The sequence below is a fragment of the Pocillopora verrucosa genome, chromosome 1, assembly GCF_036669915.1.
Source record: "Pocillopora verrucosa isolate sample1 chromosome 1, ASM3666991v2, whole genome shotgun sequence".
Lineage (NCBI taxonomy): Eukaryota > Metazoa > Cnidaria > Anthozoa > Scleractinia > Pocilloporidae > Pocillopora > Pocillopora verrucosa.
In genome coordinates this window covers 725,301-747,045 of record NC_089312.1, presented here as the reverse complement: position 1 = coordinate 747,045, position 21,745 = coordinate 725,301, and the positions used below count along the sequence as shown (strand labels likewise).

At 38.0% G+C, this 21,745-nt stretch overlaps 1 protein-coding gene across 1 annotated transcript in view; it reads left to right on the top strand.

Annotated features, from left to right (window-relative positions):
- Window positions 1–7,689: 7,689 nt before the first annotated feature.
- Window positions 7,690–21,745, top strand: part of LOC131785480 (GFP-like fluorescent chromoprotein amFP486) — a 51,639-nt gene continuing 37,583 nt past the window's right edge. The window contains exon 1 of the mRNA XM_066173295.1: window positions 7,690–7,722. Within this exon, the coding sequence (XP_066029392.1) occupies window positions 7,705–7,722 (18 nt within the window). The 5' untranslated portion in view covers window positions 7,690–7,704. The remainder of the gene's footprint in view (window positions 7,723–21,745) is intronic.

The window sequence follows — 21,745 nt, the reverse complement described above, 5'->3', positions numbered from 1 at the left end:
TATCTGACCGCTTACTTTGATGAAAAAAACCCATTTTGGCGAGTTATCCATTTCGGGGTTTTCTACGTACATAAGAAAAGCCCTTAAGTACATAAAAAAAGGGAGACGAGACGAGTGACAATCCTTGTAATTATTTTTCGAACCGCTACCTTTGTGGGTGATATTCAACGTTTCAATGAATTAGCAAGTTAAGGCTGGAATCGTTTACAAGGCAGAGTTTTGCGATTACATGGTGTAGTGTAACGATTAGGTTTGAAAACTTGATTGATCGAAAAAAGAGTAATCACCGAGTTGCAATTCGCTTACTTGCTTTGAATGGGACATCTTGAGATCCACTTTACAACCGTAGACGTGACTCTTGCCTAAGCGGGAAGAGCATTTACGCGGCTATAAAATGCAATGTCTCCTGAGACTACAAATGACCCACTTTGACACTTTCCTGAATTCTGTTTTGCCTTGTGCTATCTAATGCTCGACTTGAAGAAACCAAAACCACTTAAATGCACCACTACCTGCGCCAGTTTGGAGGATTCCCCCTAAAAAAATTTACCCATTTCCGCCCCGCATTATGTAACCATACGGCAATTTATACAACTACGTGATGTATCTGTCGAAGCTGGAGTTGAACAAGTCTGCTACGTGAATAATGTTTTGATAAAAACGCCTTATCATACTGCAAAATAAAGGATTTTTGTCTGTACAAGTATAATACAGGTATGTCTAATAGACAATTTAAAAAAGGTACGTGACGGATTTTCGTTAATTGTACCGCTGCGATCCAGTTTGTAAAAAAGATTCTTTATTTATCTCTTGTCTAGACTTCCCATGATATTTCTGTTACTGTTTGGTAAATTCCCTTTCGATCTTTCAATTGGTTGCTGTTTTTCTCCGATCTCTCATCAAGGCTCTTCTGAATACTCCGTAAATTTCACTTTTACACTAAAAATGTTAGGATTACTTTTAAAAAGGTTTTAAACCTATAATTTTTTTTAACGAATGAGTACTTTCTGACATATGTGAGTAAGGTGTTAAAAATTTATTGGACTGGTAGGATACTGATCTTTTACAAGTATGCACCAAAACAGTGGATAGCGTTGAAGGCGCGTTCAAACTGCCTACTGCACTCTGAATTGATCCTTTGTTATCCTTTAAAGAGTAACTGACGGCTAAAAGTCACTTTTTCGGAATACCGTCTAAACGCCTCAGATAACACATTGAAACAGATACAAGGTGCTTCGCCGAGAAAACGGTCCTAATTGCACCTTCGTGAGTCATCTGCTGTAAACGCTTCGATTTTGATCATGTGACCTTGTACGTCACGCGTGTGTACATTAAGCAAAGTAAATATGGCGGATAGTAATTCGAGTGAAAGCAGTTCTATTTCAGGGTCTGATTATTCGGATTTTGAGGCCTCGATGGAGGGTGAAGGGGCTTATGAACCTGTTGGTGAAATCAGGTCCTCGCGATTTGAACCGCCTGGACGAACCTAAAATAGAGCGCGAGACTCAGAGGAGGATCATGGGCCCTTGCACCGCGGCCGCTTCAATAGTACATTCAATTAAGTACAATACTTCAATTAGTACAAGGTGTTAGCGTGGAGATTGCCAATCAATGTGGAGGGAGAAAGAAAACATCTTTTCACAAGAAGTAGATGTGGTCAAAAATAAAAATTTGAAGGATGTTACAGCGGAACAATTGCAGGCAGAAGCCAGATGTATTGACAAGCATCCAGCGTTAGGGGATACTGGTAAAGGCTGACTCCGTCTGCATTTTTTTTGGTACAAAAAATCACTATACAGCGCTTCCCTGGTTTTCGTTTTCTTCATTTTACATCCTGTTGTTTTCTGTCCATATTGTACATGTCAACACGGCTAAGAATGGTAAAGGTTTGGATAACTTGAGCGTAAACACATATATGTTTTAAAATTCAGGTCGTAAATTGAGAAACATTACGTGCTTGTTATTTCCGTAGCACGAGTTTGTGGCTGACTCGGTTCCTTTTTATTACCCAAGCGCGCGTTTTAACCGGTATGGTCTCAGGCTGTCGGCTTGTTTCAGTTACGATAGATAAGCGTGAATAATTTACTGTTCACTCAGCTGACAGTTGTACATTTTTGAAACCAGTAACCTTTCATTAAACTTATAATTAGGCACACGAATGTGCTATATATATATATATGCTGCTCAATGCTGGTTGTAATCATTCTTGGAGCACTCTCAGCTAGAGACGAAACGTGTCGAAGGAAATAAATAAAAAGTTACAACAGCAAGAAGTTTTCCTTTAAGCTCTTCACTAGTCTCCGTAAAAAAAAATAAAAAAGGATAATTATTGTACATTTCCGGAACGTGAAAGAAGAGTTTCGTTCACGAAACCGGATGGCGAACTCCCATAATCCGCAACAATAATTAGCGCTTAGTCACGTTCACTCCAGAACCGATGGGCCTGAGGTCACAGTGATATACACCGGACAAAATCTAAGGTCCAATACTTTTCGGCATGGACTAAACATATCTCTCTAAGTATATGACTCGATAATGGTTAGGAAGAACAAATTATGGGAATATATATATATTTTTTACAGCTGTTTGGAATGGCGTGCAAATTACCTGTGACTCTGAATACAGAGAACCGATCCGTCGCCTTTCAATTATTCAACCTTTCATTATTTAATTTCTCACTTCGTAGTTCATAGTCTCTAAATAGTGGCCTATACCAGAATGGAAAAAAAAATTTTTCGCTTGTAAATTTCGGCAGCAGCCAAACAGGGAGGATGAAATTGTTACGTCCAGGTCTTGACATGACGCCTTTCACTACCTTACTCACGTGTGACGTATCACATCAAGGGACCTGGATTGAAACGTTTTCAAAATGGCCTTCAAGGATAGCAATCAATCAATCTTTATTGTACTCAGCAGGTAATTTAGTGTTAACAACTGAGTTGAAAACGTAAATTGGCCACAGTAGAGAGTAAAAAAAGCTGACGTTTCGAGCGTCAGCCCCTCGTCAGAACGATTCTTTGTACTCACTCTTGATCAAAAAGATCATTCCAGACACTTCTTGTATTATAAATGTATCTTTTATTAACTTGTGTGAAGAAAGTATCAAACACAGATGGCAGACGTCTATTGTGAAAGTTATACATAAAGACTGCGTTTTTAAGAAAGACAAGGTCAGGCAGTTTAACAATATTTAAGCATTTGAAAATTGGACTGGAATGCTCACGAAATTTAGAGAAAGTCAACACTCGTATTGCTCTCTTTTGTGAAACGAACAAAGGCTGGGTAGTTGAAGAAGAGGTGTTACTCCAAGAAATTAAACCATATGTAAAGAAGAAGGGATATATTAAAGCATAATATAATTTAACCAGAATATCTGAATTCACATAATAACGAAGTTTAGAAAGAATCCCAATATTGCTCTTAATCTCTCCAGCACTGTGGCGTACTTGACTTTTCCAAGATCAATTAGAATATTCATAATACTTAGATATTTTATTGAGTACTCTTGGTTTAAGTTAAAGCTATTTAGAGAGAGTATGACATGAAAGGGTAACTTTCTTCGTGGAGGGTGGAAAATGACAAAGTTCAACCAAGTATGAATATTTACTGGTTCATTGTTTGTTTGGATTCAAGGACTTTAAGATTTTTGCATTTATAAAACAGATTGGCATCATCTGCAAATAAATGAAAATCTAAAATTTCAGAGCAGTTACTAAAATCATTGATATCTACAAGAAATAATAGAGGGCCGAGAACTGAGCCTTGAGGAACACCACGAGAGACAGGATGAGGATCAGACTCAGTTTGCCCCAAGGAAACATATTGATATCTGTTGGTAAGATAGGAGATGAACCAATCTTTGGTAACACCACGAATGCGATAATAATCTAGTTTTTCTATCAAGATATTACGATTTACAGTATCAAAGGCTTTACTGAAATCCAAAAATATACTTCAAGAAAATTCTTGGCAGTCAATTGCATGTTGAATCAAGTCAATAATGCTTACGATAGCATGATCCGTGGAGTGTTTCCGCACGGAAGCAAAACTTCTTACAATAAATTACTTTTTTATTCTCCAAAAATTATAAATTTTTTTTATGCGTTAACTTTTCTAACAGCTTGTGGAATAGATAGAGAATAGAAATAAGACGATAATTATTTAAACTTGTTTGCACGTTCTTTTAAAAAACAGGGGTAACTTAAGCTATTTTAAATAAATCAGGGACAATTCCAGTAGAAAAAGAGTCATTGACTATAATTTCTAGAGGTGCAGATATTACATGTTTGGTAGCTTTTAAAATAGCAACTGGTATGCTGTAAGGCCTACTAAACTTATTAGTATTTCGCACGATAATTTCATTTTCAATTTCAATTGTTGTTGTGGGAAATAGAAAGAAACTGTCCTGAGGTGGGGCTGTGAGATACCGAATGGAGGATTTATTTACAAGAGGAGTATTCCTTGTCAAATTATTTCCAATATTAGCAAAGAAATTATTAAAAGGATCAGCCATTGACTTAGAATCATTAATTCAACATCCTCAACAAGTAATTTATTTAATTTTTATCTTAGGTAGTTATCCATGGCTTAGATTTCATTCTTTATAAACGTTGAGAGAGTTGTATGAGAGGGATATGAACATCAATTATGCCTTTATGAGACTCTAGTGTAAAAGGAGTCAAACATTATATTAGGATCAGGATTAGCACGTAATACACCTTTCTCCGTTCGCTTTCTTTTTACGATGGCTCGTTGATATATCCTCTTTTTTCAGGTCGACTCCAATCTTTCGACCGAGCTCCACAACAATTTCGTTTGTATCTTCCCGCGTGTCACTAGAAATCTTTGGAATACCCCGGAATTCCGTGCGGTCTTGTCTCGAGTATTGTTCAAGTTCGTTAAATGATTCCTTTAAAGCTTTTAGCTGGTTTGTAGTATCCAGGAGCTTACCCTTCAAACTCTTGCTCTCTCTAACCAGTTCTGTCATTCCTTTTTCGTAAGGTGATATTTTTGTTAGTAGTTGGTAATAATTAGAGTTCGCAGAGGCGATAGACTTCTTCACTTCATCAATCGATCTGCGTAGAAGCTCTAAAGCCTCCTCCAACAAATTCTTGAATCCCTCTGTCGGTAGACCTCCCATAATGGTACATAGATAAATTAGGACAACATATAACGCGAAAAAATAAGAAAAAAGAGGAAAGTGCAACTTTGATAAGCTAAATTCATTGTAAATTTAACGAAGCTCGAAAATTACCGTCATCTTTCTCGCTAACCTGAAGGGTAGGGTGTAACACCAAAATAATGCAAGATAAATAACAGGAAATAAACTGAAATTTGTCTTCGTGGATTTGTAGACACCCAGGGTCAATTGTTTGTTCGAGGCTGGTTGCTTATTTGAGCATTACGTTTGAGAAAGAGTTTATAATTTCTCGATGAGAGCGGGCCGTCGATTAAGCGTCAAAAAAAATTTGTAGAAAATTTGGTTTTACACAATATGTCGTTTATTTGCGCATTTAGGATTCTTTAATCTAAGAGTAATGTATTGGGACCAAAAAAGGGGAAAATTTTGGCGTTAGCTACCCTTTAAGCAACTCGCGCCGGATTTGCGGGCAAAGATATTGATATATTAAGCGGGAAACAAGATGTTGTGTTGACAGCGAAGAAATTTCCTTTGTAACTGACTTTCGACTTCAAAAGGATCAGCACGACAAACTTCACGTTTGGGGAAATTGTTGAAGAATTTAACCAATGTCACTTGGAGAAAATTCAACTCAAATTAAGCAAGATAACCGCTAGTGGGTATCTTCCTTTATTGTGTTTTTTAGCTAAAGAACGAAAATCGTTTTGTTTATTTTAACTACAGAAAACAACAGTCCGACCCTTGTCTATTGTATATGGTAACTTTAAGTGATCTCAAAGGTAGAAAAGAATATAAATTATGCGTGAAAACACAACGACGCCGCGCGCGTCATAAACAGGTTAAAACTTTACGGAGGCACCTTAAGAGTTACATAACCTTATGCAATATTACCTTATGCAATATTATGGAAAAATGGAAAAATCGACCTGCGATAGTTTGCACGTTACATAACAAGGAATGCAATATTACCTTATGCAATATTATAGAAAAATGGAAAAATGCACCCGCGATAAACAAAAGAAGCAATGAATTCGCGCCATTTGGCGGTTTAAAATTTTATTTTCTTTCGTAACAGGCGGAAAATTTGCTTGATACAAATTATGCATGAAAACACAACGCCGCTGCAATACATAACATTATGCAATATTATAGAAAAATGGAAAAATCGACACGCGACAGTTTACGCCACAGGTAATTTAATTAGGAATGATACTTACCTTTTAGCAATAATAACAAACAAATTTTTAGCTGATTTGCACCCGAGAGTCAAGTTTGTGGATGACACGTCTGCCATAGAAATACTACCCAAGAACTCTATCAGTCTGCCCAATTCGACCGTCTCTGACATTCACAATTTTTCTGTGAATCACAACATGAGACTAAACCCAATTAAATGTAAAGAGATATTAATTAACTTTATGTTATATCCTAACTTTACTCTCTGACCATTGGTTGTAGATAACAACGGTATAGCCCGTGTATCGACTTACAAGATTCTAGGAATATTTATCGATGGCGACCTTAAGTGGAATAGTAATGTTGATTACATACATAAAAAAGCTTGCAGGTTTTCAAGTTTTTAAGTTTTCATTGTATTATAACTCGTTAATTCAGTAAGTTATTGCATGAGAGTTTAATAAACTGTTATTATCATTATAATATTACCTTATACAATATTAGATTATGCAAGGTAGAATTACGTAACATTCGGCGACATCTGGCAAAGTTTGTAAGGAATCCTCTGCCCTAAATAAGAAGTTCGCTTGAGATCATTTTAATAAGTTTTTAAAATATCTGACAGGGATAACTCGCCTGAAACGCTTAAAAATGAGGTAAAACGCACGCGGGCGTTGAAGGCTTTCTTAGTTCGTTTCTTTCCTTTTTTAACTCTTTGTTTGAATTTACTGTTAAAACTGTCAACGACAGAGAAAAAATGTAAGAAAGAAAAGGGAACCCTTCCTCAAAAGCGTGTCAAGTACGCAACAATCGCTTATGTCACAATCTGATTACCTCTCTTAGGCAGATAATTATCGAAATATTTCGATACCTAGGAGCAACTTGAGTCTATAGTTACATAACTGATTAGCCTTAAAACTTACTCTGCCAGTCTTGCAGGCCAGAACGGTGGAATCGCTCTGTTCCATCGAGTTCCATTTCGGAAACAGAAAAAAGAACAGTCTGTAATACTTCTTTAATTACATTATTAACTGATGTTAGGTATATTTAGAGTCTGTTTATGCCATATTGAACCTTCGTGCTTTGTTAGGTCGTTATGAAAACAGGTCAAGTACAACGTTGTTATGTTCGGCAAAAATAATTCCCAAGGCCAAAATAAGAGGACAGTCAAGCTTAAAAGATTACACGAACCGACGGAAAAGGATATAAATCTGTGTACACGTTATCTGCGCGTGAGACATATAATTGATCATTGTCTTTTTGGGTTGAGTGGCACTGTATAAATTTGGCAAACCAGAGAGGCTCACCATCAATTTGATGCAACTGCAGGATACACCTCTTAGGCGGTAATAGTGCTCGTTGCTCGACTTTGCGAAGCAGATTTTAAGATGTCTCATTCAAAATATGTAAGTGAATTGTAGTTTACATGGCTAACAGAATAGGCGGGCTAAGTGCCTCTCCAGAAAATCTTTTTCTCCTGACGGTTTTTGATAATTTTCTTCCAATATTCAGGTTTTAGCTGATACCATGAAGATGACATGGCTTATGAAAAATTGAAAATTCACGACGGATTTCCATGATGAATATCATCATAGAAGCCTCAAAAGTGCTGTAATACAGGGACAACCGCTTGCTTTTCAAAAGTGATTAGGCAAAATTAAAAATTGAGCTAATTTTTTTACATTCGTCACTTTCTTCCTTTCAGGCTAATTTTTCTTTTAACATAGTAATCTAACCTGTTGATTTAGAGGTTTTTATTTCATTAAAATCTTTTTACCTCGTAAGGTGGACTCAAAATGTATGTTTTATTCATTTTGCGTTCTGAAATGCTTTCTACTTTGACAGCCTCAAAGGTGTGACGATAAGTTTTTCCTCGCCCCAAAACTGGAGAACTGAATCTTCGCGACGGAACAATAACAACTGGGGGGAATAACTCTGTAGAGACGACTTGGCAGCGAGGACGGAAACTCGTCACGATTTCCTGGTACACGGAGATCTACTTCGGGCGAGCTTATACGGACGTCAAGGATAAGACAATCTTTGGTTCCACAGTACTTTTATTCTAGGTCAGGCCAACAAGCGACATGACCTCTAGCATACTCTAGTTTGTAATCATCAAAGCTGTACAAGGTACTTGCTTAAGAAGTAACTGGTGCGAAGTGCTATTGTTACACAAATCGCAATATTTGAATAAGGACACAAAGGAGCGGAAAAAAGTCTCTTTGAAGCTAAACGAAAACTACTTAATTATTCCATCTGTTTCTACGACGGAAAGAATCTCAAAATTAAAAAGACGGATGCAATAAACTTTAGGCCATTAAAGTAGGAAACCTAGGTGTGAATTTACAGCTCTGATATAGAAAACAATACCTATCTTAATTGCAGTAGCGCAGCTCAGGAAATAAAAAAACGAAAAAGCAATTAAAAGTTTCTGCTTATTTATACAAGATTGGTTTGGAAACCATCGCATGAAAAGAAATTAGATTTACGAATATAAACTCAGCTGCTATCTACCATGAAAACCAATGTTTCCAGAAAGACCATTAACACTTATATTTACCTAAAAAAACCCATGTACTAGATGACAAAAGTGCCGACAAGCAGGTGCATAGTAAAAGCGAGTAATCGATAAAAATCTATTTTAAAAGCCACTGTGGTTTTTGTACTTTTTATTTAACTACCAAAGGGAAAAAACCCGAATAACCGAATATTCCAAATGTGAAAGTATATGAATATATTTTTAAGATGTTTATCCCAAAACCCACGAAAACCCTAAATACAATATTTTTGTGATATGTCAACAATTTACTTTTTCTGGTTATAACTAATTTGAATAATCAACAATTTGAATAGAACAACTCGTTCATCATTCTTTACCACTCAACCGGTCGAGTAAAAGAACAAATAAAATACAGAACTGGGTCTAAACCGATAAATAAATATAAAATGTGTCCTAAAACTAAAATACATAACTTTTCCCCTTAACAAAGGCAACACTCTTGTGCACAAGACCAATTTCCAAGGAGGCAACTTTCCCATCGACGGGCCTGTCATGCAAAACAAGACTCTTGGCTGGGAACCAACCTCGGAGAAAATGACTCCTTATGATGGAACAATCAAGGGAGACACTATCATGTACCTTTTGGTCGAAGGAGGGAAAATGCTGAAATGTCGATATGAAAACAATTACAGGTAATTACGTTGGCTTCGACTGCTGTGTACAGACATGTATCTGACTTGATCTTAATGAGTTTCTCTCCCGAGTCCCCAAAAAGTCACCAACTGTTATGTAACTTTGCAGTGTAAATTCAGTTCATTGTTATGAAATTACGTAATAAGAAGCGGCAAACATAACATATATTCAGAAGCAGTGCACCCGACAGTTTAGAGTCACCTCCGAGGTTTGCACGTTTCTTCATTCGTCAAATTCGCTTAAATTTCCGAATTTTGTGATCATAACTTTTCAACCGCATCGGATTACAAAACCGCAAAGCTGGATAAAGGTCTATTTGTGGACATTTCTCTGAAATTATTCTGATCGCTTACGATCATAATTACAACTCGAATGCACTGTTCGGAAACTGTCTTCATCTTTGTGGTTACCAGGGCGTTGAAGTAGATGACTCAATATCTATAATTCCTATTTCAGCCAGAAATCATGGTTCATTCTTGATTTTTTTTTCCTCCAGGGCCAAGAAGGTGATACACGAGATGCCACCGAGCCATTTTGTGGATCTCCGCCTTGTGAAAACCAACCTTGACAAGGAAGGTTTGAAGTTTCAACTGGAAGAACATGCTGTGGCAAGAATCCTCGAGGTTTGAGGATTACTAGGGAGTCACTATCATTGTGAGTCTCGACATTGTTTGTACAACAAAATGAGATGAATAAAGAAGAGTACCTCACTCTTACATCTTTTTAAACTTTCGACTGATTATGAGGAGTTATGAAAGAAAACGAACCAAATCCCTGCTGTTATTATTCGTTGCTTGCAGAAAGTGCGTAAAGTTCGCTTTACAGTTGTCAAGGCCCAAATCTTTCCTACACTGACCGATGGTGATTACATCATTTTGATTTCTACTTTATAAATCATTCAAATCTGGAAGATATGAGGATTGGTGCCAAAAAGAAACTTTTAGCTCAGCTATCCCAGAAGAATGAGATAATATGAGTTCAAGACACTTAAAACTTCCTACTCGTAAACACTAAATTGATTCATGCAGCTCTGCATAAATAAACTTTTCCCTTGTTGGGCTTATTGAACGAGATGACCTCCATTGTTGAGCCAAGATTCGTATCACCTTAATAAAGTTAATTCACAAATTCCCCGCTTTGGCCAATAAGATTTTAGAATTTTGAACAAGACAAAAATCTCGAGTATGAAATATAGGATATTACATGGCTGCGCGGAGATAAGAAATTTGTCTTCCAGTGTTTAAAAATATTCCACGAGTGAGCGAAAATGTTTTCTCAAAGTCATTAATAATGCATGAGGTAATTAACTAATTGTGTGGCCTTATTTGGGCCACACGGATGCCCCTTGATACCCGGTAAAGAACAGATCTAGACATGCGTGATTAGATATCAAAACACACGTGTTAGGATATCCAAACACGTGTGTTTGGAAATCAATTCCCAAAATAATGCAGTACTTGAACAAATGTTTATTAACTTCCAGGATTATGGTAATCATTCTTTCTAGTTAACATTTGCGTTTACATTTCAATTCAAGAACATTCCAGAACTTAACTGATTTAACATTTCACGTACACTGCTTTCACCTCCAAAAGTTCACTGCTAGTACTCGTGATTTCCGTTACGCTACTTGATGTGGAGGTTCAAGTGGTTTAGACACTTTAACACTCAAAATTGCAAATGGGACGCCGATGCAAAGGGACTGCTCTCAATTAAAAGCCGAAGTTGTGAAAAAACACAACATCTTTCATGACACTGACTAACAACCATGCACAAGCGACAATGAAACAAAGCAACACAAATACTGAATATTTACGTGGACGTTCTGTTTTTGTGTTTATTGTTAATAAAGTGGGCCCTTTTGAGGAGCCATTTCATAAACTCGAGCTTCATGTTTCATCAGGATTTTCAAACACTCGAAAACAACAAAAACACTCGGCCTTCGGCCTCGTGCTTTCATCAGCTTTCTCGTGTTTGGAAACCCTGATGAAACACTCGCCCTCTCTTATGAAATATTGAATCTTTACCGTGTGAAGATAGCACTTTTCGCGTGAAAGCTTATAATTACTTAATGTTCATTGGTGTTTGTATCATAGGTTTCGTTGAGGGATTTCATTCTTTATTCGATGCAAATCTCGCTCTGTCTCTACTTTTAGCTTAGCAAGTGCAAACGTGAAAGCCGGAATTTTAAAAGAATGAAAACTAATTAAAGGCAACCATATTTTGACTCATGATCAAAGTATTACATTTTTATATCTCAAGTTTTACTGTCATAATGACTTAAATAATCAGTTCACGCGATTTGGCAGTGCTCAAATCCCTGTGACTATAATGCTATTTGGAGATGATTTGCCAAAGTCAGTGAAGGAAATTTCTGAGACAAACAAAGTGGGTGTCAAAGTTTCATCCAAGCAGTCAGGACATTACCACAAGCAGCAAAGGAGATCAAATTTCTCTTATCACCAGCACCACCAAAATCAGAAGTCTTTTTCATGGAAAACTCGGGGGGTGGGGAAGGGATCTTCTCTAGACCCCAAAAGGAAGGGGAAATCTGAATGCCAATGATAATTGCTGCTAAGCCTCAAGACCACCTAAATTTGCAGGGGAGTCTTGATAATGATAAAAATCACGCCAATGCATATAGCATATCATTTGTTGCTGGCAGATTAAAACATTAACACTGTAACCCACGCTACGCCTCAAGTAACAATTTATTTAAATGCCCCTGGGCCGGGGAGGAGTTCTTTATTCCATATCAACTGGGCGTCAGTGGTCTGAAGATGAATCTAAGCATCACATCAATTATCTTGAAAGTTTAGCATGTTTTCTTACCTTGAGAGCATTCTGCTCAGATATTCAGAATTCTTATCTGAAAGCCATGATTGACAATACCACTGCTATATCCTATATTAATAGCATGGGTGGTCAAAGTGTCTTATGCAATGGAATTAACTGGGAATTATGGTTATGGTGTGTTAACACAAGATACAATATACGGGTCACACTGCAATATACATTCCTGGGAAACAAAATATTCCGGCTGATAAAGAGTCAAGGGTAAAGAAATCTGTCATTGAGTAGAAAATTAATCCCAAATTGTTTGAATTCATAACATTCCTTTGAGGAAAGCCTTCAATAGACCTGTTTGCTTCCAGGTTAAACTATCAATTAAAACCTTTTGTTTCCTGGAAACAAATCAGAGGCGAAGACTATTGATGCCTTCTCTCTTGACTGGATCGATCAACATTTTCATACCTTTCTTCCATCAACAGGGTACTTCAAATTGTTCCAATGTGGACATCTCAAGTTTGGTTTCCCAGACTTCAACGTCTTTTAATAGATCATTCACTTGTCCTTCCCAAGCATCCAAGGACCTTGATCCTTCTTTTCAGACAGGAAAAAGCACATCCTCTTCAAAAGACAAAAAACTCTTCTCGCATGCAAGTCATCAGGAACTCTTACAAGAATCCAAGAACATGAGAATTTAGCAGAAGTTAAAGCCTGATGGTAATTCTTATGAGTCATCCTAAGGTATTAGGGATCACATGCCCACCCTTACTTGCGTATGAAATAAACCCACCCAATTTATAATTTTTTTCGCCTTTCAAAGTTGATTTCACAATCTCATGCGATCCTTAGCACCTCATGATGACTCAACTGAATTCCCATCAAACTTCAACTTGCAGATAAGTCTCGTTTCACTCTCAATTTATTGAGCTCCTTATTTAAGAGGCTTTCTCTCTTATTTCCACCCGGTCAATTTCGCGTCAAAAATAATTTTGCCTGAAACTCTGTCAACAGAAAGACTTTACCTAGGAAAGAACTGAATTAGATTTGGTTTGATTCGAAATACTTTTTTGACCGCTTTAGGGGCCATAATTATTTCCCAGTCCGTAGGGACCGTCACAACGTCTCGGAAATTGGAAAATAGGCATATTCTGTAACATTGTAAAATATTTGATTCGCATAGTTAAGCCACAGAATTTATATCAGATTGCTTAAAAACCTTTCTAGTTTGCCAAGAAAGTTAGAATTTGCCCTCTAACTATATATGAAAAGGCGAATTTTAGCATTTATTCTGACCACTAGAAATCGCCATAGGCTGATGGCCGTAAATAACCTTGATTTAGACGTTAAGTTTTGCGATTTGGGACCTGGTTGACGACACTTTCCTACACAGCCGTTTATTTTTTAGATCTTTATAGGCAAAATATGCAAAAACCCCCGTACGTTTTCGATTTTTCAAAAGTTATGACCGTTTGAATCAGCACATGTATGAGCATTCGCGATTTTTTCGCCCACACCAAAATCGAACCACTGGAGCAGATTTCGTCATAAATACAGCTTACCCGCTTTGCAGCCCGGCTTCATGGCTCACTTTAGAATTTTTCTTAAAACCAAATTAGTAAAATCCATGATAACCTCAACAAATAGCAAGGTATTGCCTTCGAAAAGTAGGCGGCATCCATCGTGTTTCGTGGTATCAAAACAATGTCGGAATTGGCCACATTTCGCGGTGAATCACCCATTTAACTCTAGCTCTCTCTCTTAACTCAGCTCTCTACAGAGCTAAATTTTTTCCAGAGTGAGAATATAAACTCTCCATGTCTGGAAGCTTAGAGGGGAATGAAGGTTTTACGCTTCTGAAGTGAAGAAATAATCGCTTAAATTTAGATCACGATGATCCAGTTCGATGTTATACTGTTCTCACAAAGGTCCGCACAAAAGAGAAGACCGCTGATAGCTTGTGCCGTACGTTGTGCTTTATGGTTTTGTTTTGTATCCCAATTAACACCCCAATGTAATAACTGGGGAGAAAAATTTTTTATGAAAAGAATAAATGCTTTTTACCTGGAGTTTGATATTATATAATTAATAAATCAATCTCAAATATCCTGAGCTTGCTTCTCTCTGTTCCGCGTCGATTGTGTCCACAGATCAGCAACCTGTCAAAAGCCGAAGAAATCGGCTACCAACGTGATGAAAACTTTGACACATGTTTCGTACGAACAGATTTTATAAGTGTTGTCTTTGGTAAATTTTCTATCGTTTTCATCAAAACATTTCACTGACTACTAGATATTATAATATGTTATATCTGTAGAGCATATTCTACACTTTCAGCCACCATATAAGACATTGTTTACATACGTCTACTGACAAACACTGACAATCACTAATCACGTCCGACAGTCTGTCTATGAGGATCTGTTTTTTTGTCTCTCAATATTACAGGGATCTCAAAATGACTACAGATGGCTCTCGACAAAACCACATTGAATTTCTGAAGTGTGTTACTGTGGTAACGTTCACAGAGGTCATACGTATCGTAGCAGATTGGATTTGAGACTTTGATCTCTTTGTTAACTTTGTCGGCCAGATCTTGTCTCTCGGAATTTTCCTCAACGCATTGGACATCTTCCTCCTCATCCAGCGATATCACGATCACACCCTGATCATTTCGTCGCATTGCTGTTAGTCGGGAGATAAAGCTCTGAACTTGTCTCTTTGTCAACCACTGTTGTGGAAGCTACTAAAATGCTCAATCTTATTTATACAGAGAGTGTTCTTTGATTCGTCGACTATGCTCACTGCAGCTGTTGTTCCCTTCACTGGGTGTTGCGTCAATGCATCTCTCATGTCCACGGCAGTTAGAACACCGTGCCCTTCGTTGCAGTAAGCACGAAGAGAGGACTTCATTGGATAGAGAATACGATCGCAAATGTCTCTACCAGACTGCGGCTCCGAGTAGTGATAACTATGAACTTCAACCCCAACTTCTTTTGCGACATCTCTCACAGCGGTTACTCGGGAGCTGTTGTGATAGCAACCGGCTTCATCTGACCTTAGATAGACTTTCTGCGGCAAAGGATTCTTGACCTTCAGCTGCTTTAGAAGATCTTCGAGAATTGACGTAGCTGCATACCAGTCCTGAGTACACTGATCAAAGAGGTGAGCGTACGAGATGACTTCCGTCGTGTTAGATATACGTGACCCCGACGTACTCTCTTAATTTTCGGATAGGGGATGTGTTGCAAAGGTTGTTAAACTCTGATTCTATTTAGGGATAAAAGGGCGAAATCGATGCCTGCTCATTTTTATATCAACAACACAAAAGGACTTTTTGTAAATGTATAACTGTCAAAAACAGAAGGAATGTTATCTTGCATCGGCGTAAACATTGCTGTCAAATTACTCTCCAAGTTTATTTATTTAGTATCTCGCCTTGCGTGTATGACATAAAAAAATGCTTTTGTAAAATGTAGATATTAGAGATAAGGTAGGGCGGTAAAACTCAATGTATTACGCATCTTTCAGTGCAGTTTCTGTGTTTCCCAGTTATATACATAATTGACTAACGTTACAATTTTGAGGTATTGGAAACTTAGGTTGTATCTTTCAAGATTGCTTCAGAGCAATGTTATAGTCGAAGTGTGATTTAAGTTGGAAACTTCATGGAGAAATACAGCGTCACGCCATCGTGATAACGTACATGTTTATGACAAATGACCGGTGTGAGGATAGTTTCGTGTAGATCAGCCGACTTCAACATGTTTCCAATGACATACAAGTATAACAGTGTATCTTCAGAGGATTTCGGATCGCTCAAATTCCTATGAAAGAAGGTGCAGCACTCGGAATCTGGATGATATGCACACGATTTCAGGTATATGTCTGTAGTTACGTCAAGTTGTCCTCCATGAAGGTTAACCAATTTTTTTAAAAGATGACAACCAGAGGCGAGATTTCTCCTCGGGATATTGCTCATAAGATAACATTCTTTCAAAGCCTTCCATGTTTCATTTGTCTGAAACGTTTGTTGTTGACAACATTAGATGTAAACATCACCAAATTATGCAATATCTGATTTTGAGCTTTTTTCGCGAATTACCCCTATAAAAAGTAGAGGCAGGCCCGCAGAGATTTTTACATATTTGAAAACTAGAATATTATAACTAGCTAGGTGGGTAGTTTCAGTTCCAGAATAATGGCACTTTTGGAGAAATTCAGATAAACGTTTTCCCTGTTTTACCCCACAACAAAAATGACCGAAACTGTACCGAGATGAATAATCTATTAGTGTGTTCACATTCACTCCCAGGGAAAATTAAATGTGTCAAAGTGAAGACGAATGATGTTACAATGTATGGTAGAAGTGCCAATTTGTAATGTTGTATTTAGCTTGAGATAGAGAAATAAACATTTCACTCTTTTTTTTTGCGACGTTTTTGTATGAAAATGAGGCCACAGGCCTCGAACAAGCAGCCGTTGTTACCATGGCAACAAGAGTGCTGCGACCTTTAAGAAGGGCATTTTTGTGCATCCCCCCTGAGTTCCTAACTGCATGCAAAATTTGAAGAAGGGTTGAAAATTTTTTATTTCCCAAGATGTTTGATTCTTACAGAGACTTGCTCTTAACTTGCACTAGCTGCCACATGGCCTCCATGTGGCATCACGGTACGTATCTTCGGAAGAAATCACAGCAGTTGTTTTGTTTTATACTCCCTCGCGTGCGAGCTTTGGCCCAAATGTTAATCAATTTCCAAAATACTGAATACTGACATTTACCGCACCTCAATATATGTGTAGATATCACCTTAATTTAAACCCTGCCCCACATTTCAGGACAATACCTGGTTAGTAAGCTAGAATTTACATAAAAATCACTAACGGGAACCTGTTGGAACGAGTTCTGCAAAGATAGTGTTAATTTCCCTTGACATCTCGAGATAAACTGCATTTCTAGTATTTAGCTGCTTTTTCCGGCCGTTGTGCAGCGGGTACTGGCAAGTGCGACGTGGTCGCCAGTTTTTACCCATGTTTCCTCTATGCTTTTCGCAGATCCAAAGTTCTTCAAGTTGATCAGGGGAAAGGTCGTGTGGCAACCCTGACCTGTTAATGATAAGCTCATATTCTTGTACCGTTCCTCCAAGCTGACCTAAGTGACATGCTTGTAGAAGATCATTGACATCACCTCTACATTCTGAAAGCTTTGTCAACCTCGCTGAAGACTCGCTACAGACTAAAGCCTCTCTGGTTTCGAAAAAGCACTTGCATGCCATACTACACTTGCAAGCCTTCCAGAGAAAAAAAGAGTCAGCGGGTTCACCCGCAGTGGTTAATGCGGACCTCTGTTATGCGCGATAGAGCAATCGTTCAGCTTTAAATTCCAAATTTTAGCCCCCAAACTTCGACACATAGACTTACAAGAGGAGTTCTTTGACTGATTCTTGAAGAGAATGCAGCTGCAATCCAATGTTTCAACAGGACATTAAGCGCGAAACATGGCTTTAGTTTTGGAGTATAGTTCGCAACAACGAGTCAAAGAAGAGTATCGATAGATGCCGACCGCTGAAGTTTGGAGTTATTTGCTGGAGTTATCATAAAGTTCACCAGTTTGGGGAGCGAGGAATATCTGAAATTTCATATAAACTCAAGATGCAACGAAGGTTAGCTGTATTTATGACGAAATCTGCCCAGTGGTTCGATTTTGGTGTAGGCGAAAAAATCGCGAATGCTCGTACATGTGCTGATTCAAACGGTCATAACTTTTGAAAAATCGAAAACGTACAGGGGTTTTTGCATATTTTTGCCTATAAAGGTCTAAAATTAACGGTTGTGTAGGATAGAGTCGTCAACCTGGGAAATAATTATGGCCCCTAATGCAGTCAAAAGATTATTTCGAATCAAACCAAATCTAATTTAGTTTTTTCCTAGGTAAAGTCTTTCTGTTGACAGAGTTTCAGGCAAAATTATTTTTGACGCGAAATTGACCGGGTGGAAATAGGAGAGACAGCCTCTTAAAACGGTCGGAATTTGCTCAATGAACTAATTTGATAATTGGCTGTCACTCTAATTAAATCACTGAGTGTTTGAAGTCAGCAGGGCGAAGAAAATTAATAAATTCCAGATGTTTTTATATTTTTCTGCTTCCAAACATTTTATTAGATGAAACCAAGCGGAGTTTTTGATGGTCCGATCTGGACTTGAGCAATATCAAACAAGAAAGAAAGTACTTTTGATCAGTTTCAGAAAGCTTTCCAACAAGAGTTTTTAAATGAATTATGACGAACCCCTGAATAAACGAAAATCAAATTGAAATGTTTTTTATACACTTTACATATCACACAGTTTAAGAATACAAAAGATTTTTGCAGTGTGGTACGAGGACCGGGCTTTTCAACTATTGAAGTTTTCGATGTTGCAATAGGTCAAAAAAGGGCTTTTTGCAGCTTTGACTATGGAGAGCTCAAAAAAATTTTATTTTAACGCATCTCCGGAGAATAATGTGGTTTTATTAATCTGCTACCAAAGATAATTTATTGGGAAAAGTTTGAGGGAAAACTTTGTTCCCATGCGAAATGCCCTGGACCGCTCTTACAGAGACCTTAAGTGTTACATCTCGATTTAAATTGGAAATATTGAAAAAGATCTTCCCAAGTAGAAACTTTTTTCGAAAGTTTTGGTCTAGAGCATATTGCACATGCAACGAACCACCGCGAAGAATAGAACACGCTTGCACAAAACATAAAATAAAAGATATTTTCATTAAAAGCAATACAATAAGACATTAGTAAAACTGGAGATATAAAAATGTAATACTTCGATGATGAGTAAAAATATGGTTTCGTTTAATTAGATGTCATTCTTTTAAAATTCAGGCTTTCACGTTTGCACTTCGGTTAAAGCTGGTGCCAAGCTAAAAGTAGAGACAGAGCGAGATTTGTATCGAATAAAGAATGAAATATCTCAACGAGACCTATGATGCAAAACACCAATGAAATACCAAGTAATTATACGCTTTCACGCGAAAAGTGATACCTTCACACAGTAAAGATAACATGTTCGCTCACTCGTGAAATATTTTTAAACACTGGAAGACAAATTTCTTATCTCTGTGCGGCCATGTAATATCCTTTATTTCATACCCAAGGTTTTTGTCTTGTTCAAAATTGTAAAATCTTATTGGCTGAAGCGGGGAATTTTGTGAATTGACTTTATTAAGGTGTTACGAATCTTGGCTCAACGATGGAGGTCATCCCACACAATTAATCCAACGAAGGGAGAGTTTATTTATGGAGAGCTGCATGAATCAATTTAGTGTTTACGGGTAGGTAGTTTTAAGTTCCTTGACCTCATCTTATCTTTTCTTGGGAAAGTGTCAGGAGGTCGAAAAGTAAAATGATTTATAAAGTTGAAATCAAAATTATGTACTCACCATAGGTCAGTATAGGAAAAATTCGGACCTTGACAACTGTGAAGCAAACTTTACGCACTTTCTGCAAGCAACGAATGATAACGGCAGGGATTTGGTTCTTTCCATTTCATAACTCCTCATAATCAGTCGAGAGTTTAAAAACATGGAAAACCGACGTCCATTTGAGATTGAAAACGCTCTTCTTTATTCAGCTTATGTTGTTGTACAAGTAATGTTGAAATTCACAATGATAGTGTAATACTCAAGCTTCGAGGATTCCTGCCACAGCATGTTCTTCCAGTTGAAACTTCAAACCTTCTTTAGCCAGGTTGGTTCTGACAAGGCGGAGATCCACAAAATGGCTCGGTGGCATCTTGTGTATCACCTTCTTGGTTCTGGCGGAAGAAAAAAAAACAAGAATGATCCGTGAGTTCTTGCTGAATTGAGAAGTTTAGTTATTAAGTCATCTACTTCGACGCTCTGATAACCTCAAAGATGAAGACAGTTTCCCAACAGTGCGTTCGAGTTGTACTTATGATCTTAAGCGATCAAAATAAATTCAGAGAAATGTGCACAACTGGAGCTTTATGTAGGTGTGCAGTTAATCTGTTGAAAAGTTATGATCACAAAATTCGGAAATTTGAGCGAATTTGGCGAAGAAAACATGAGCAAACCTCTGAGGTGACTTTAAACGTTCGGTTGCGCTGCTCCTGAATGTATGTGTACTTATTTGTACACAGCAGTCGAAGCCATTGTAATTACCTGTAATTGTTTTCATATCGATATTTCAGCATTTTCCCTCCTTCGACCAAAAGGTACATGATAGTGTCTCCCTTGATCATTCCATCACAAGGAGTCATTTTCTCCGAGGTTGGTTCTGAGCCAGTGGGACAGTTGCCTCCTTGGAAATTGGTCTTGTGAACAAGTTCCTGGACTATGCCCACTGACGCAGTCGTTCCCCCGACCTGTCTCTCTTTCAATGCGGTATGCATTCTTTGGCAGAAACAACAGCATGGCCTCCGTTGCCGTATCTCCTGACGCTATCGACGGACACAGAATCCTGTCACACATATCTTTTCCAGCCTGCGGCTCAGAGTGATCGTACCTCACGAGTTCGATTCCCTTGCGATGTCCGAGCTCTCGTAGGGATGATACCAGCGTACTGTTCTAATAGCAACCTGCTGCAACCTCTTAGAAAGGGCTTTTTTATTCCTAAATTTTGTAATTTCATGGTGACAAAGAAACTTTCAAGGACCGAAAGCACTGATAACCAGTCTTCTTTACAGCAGTTAAGAAGGTATACGTAGCAGGTTACTTCTAGGCTTTCCTCCTGTCTTACAACAACGCTATTCACATACCAATTGATTCCCCTCTAGGTAAACCATTCTGCTTGCTTTTCCCAGAACTTCATCGCTATGAGCTTCATTGCCCAGTCAACTACTACAAATACTCCATCTCACTTCAAAGAACTGCAACTGTATTGTGTACCCAGAAGTAGCACCTCTTACTACTTCAAGAACACTCTCCAGCTTCTTACAATCCATGCACCTCCCCTTGTGGCTAATAACACTGACAGCGTTGTGACTGCATACTCTCTGAAAGTCAATGTCAACAGCATAGCTCAGTGCAAAGACCCTACAGTGATCGGCACATTTGCTATCATCCTTTGTGCAATGATTACGGTATGTAGTCTTGAAATACAACTTGCTCTCCTGAAGCCTCTTGCCAACTTCTTTACACCAATCCTGTTCTACTCCCATGCGTTCCAGTTCGTCTATAATTTAATCGGATTTCCTCTGTGGCCTTTTGAACTTCTAGTACTCTCCACATCTTTGCAATGGTTCATGTATTGATTAATAATGGTGCACTTAACCACTGTGCGCACCACGTTAGGTATGACAAACTCTTAACCGTTCTCATGTTTGATGGTGCGAGTACCGTAAGCTGGTCTTGATAGTAATATAGCCTCATAGTGAACTCTAAGAAGTGGTCCAGCTGACGCTGTTACGTTGTTTACGGATTCTGTGACGCTGGATTT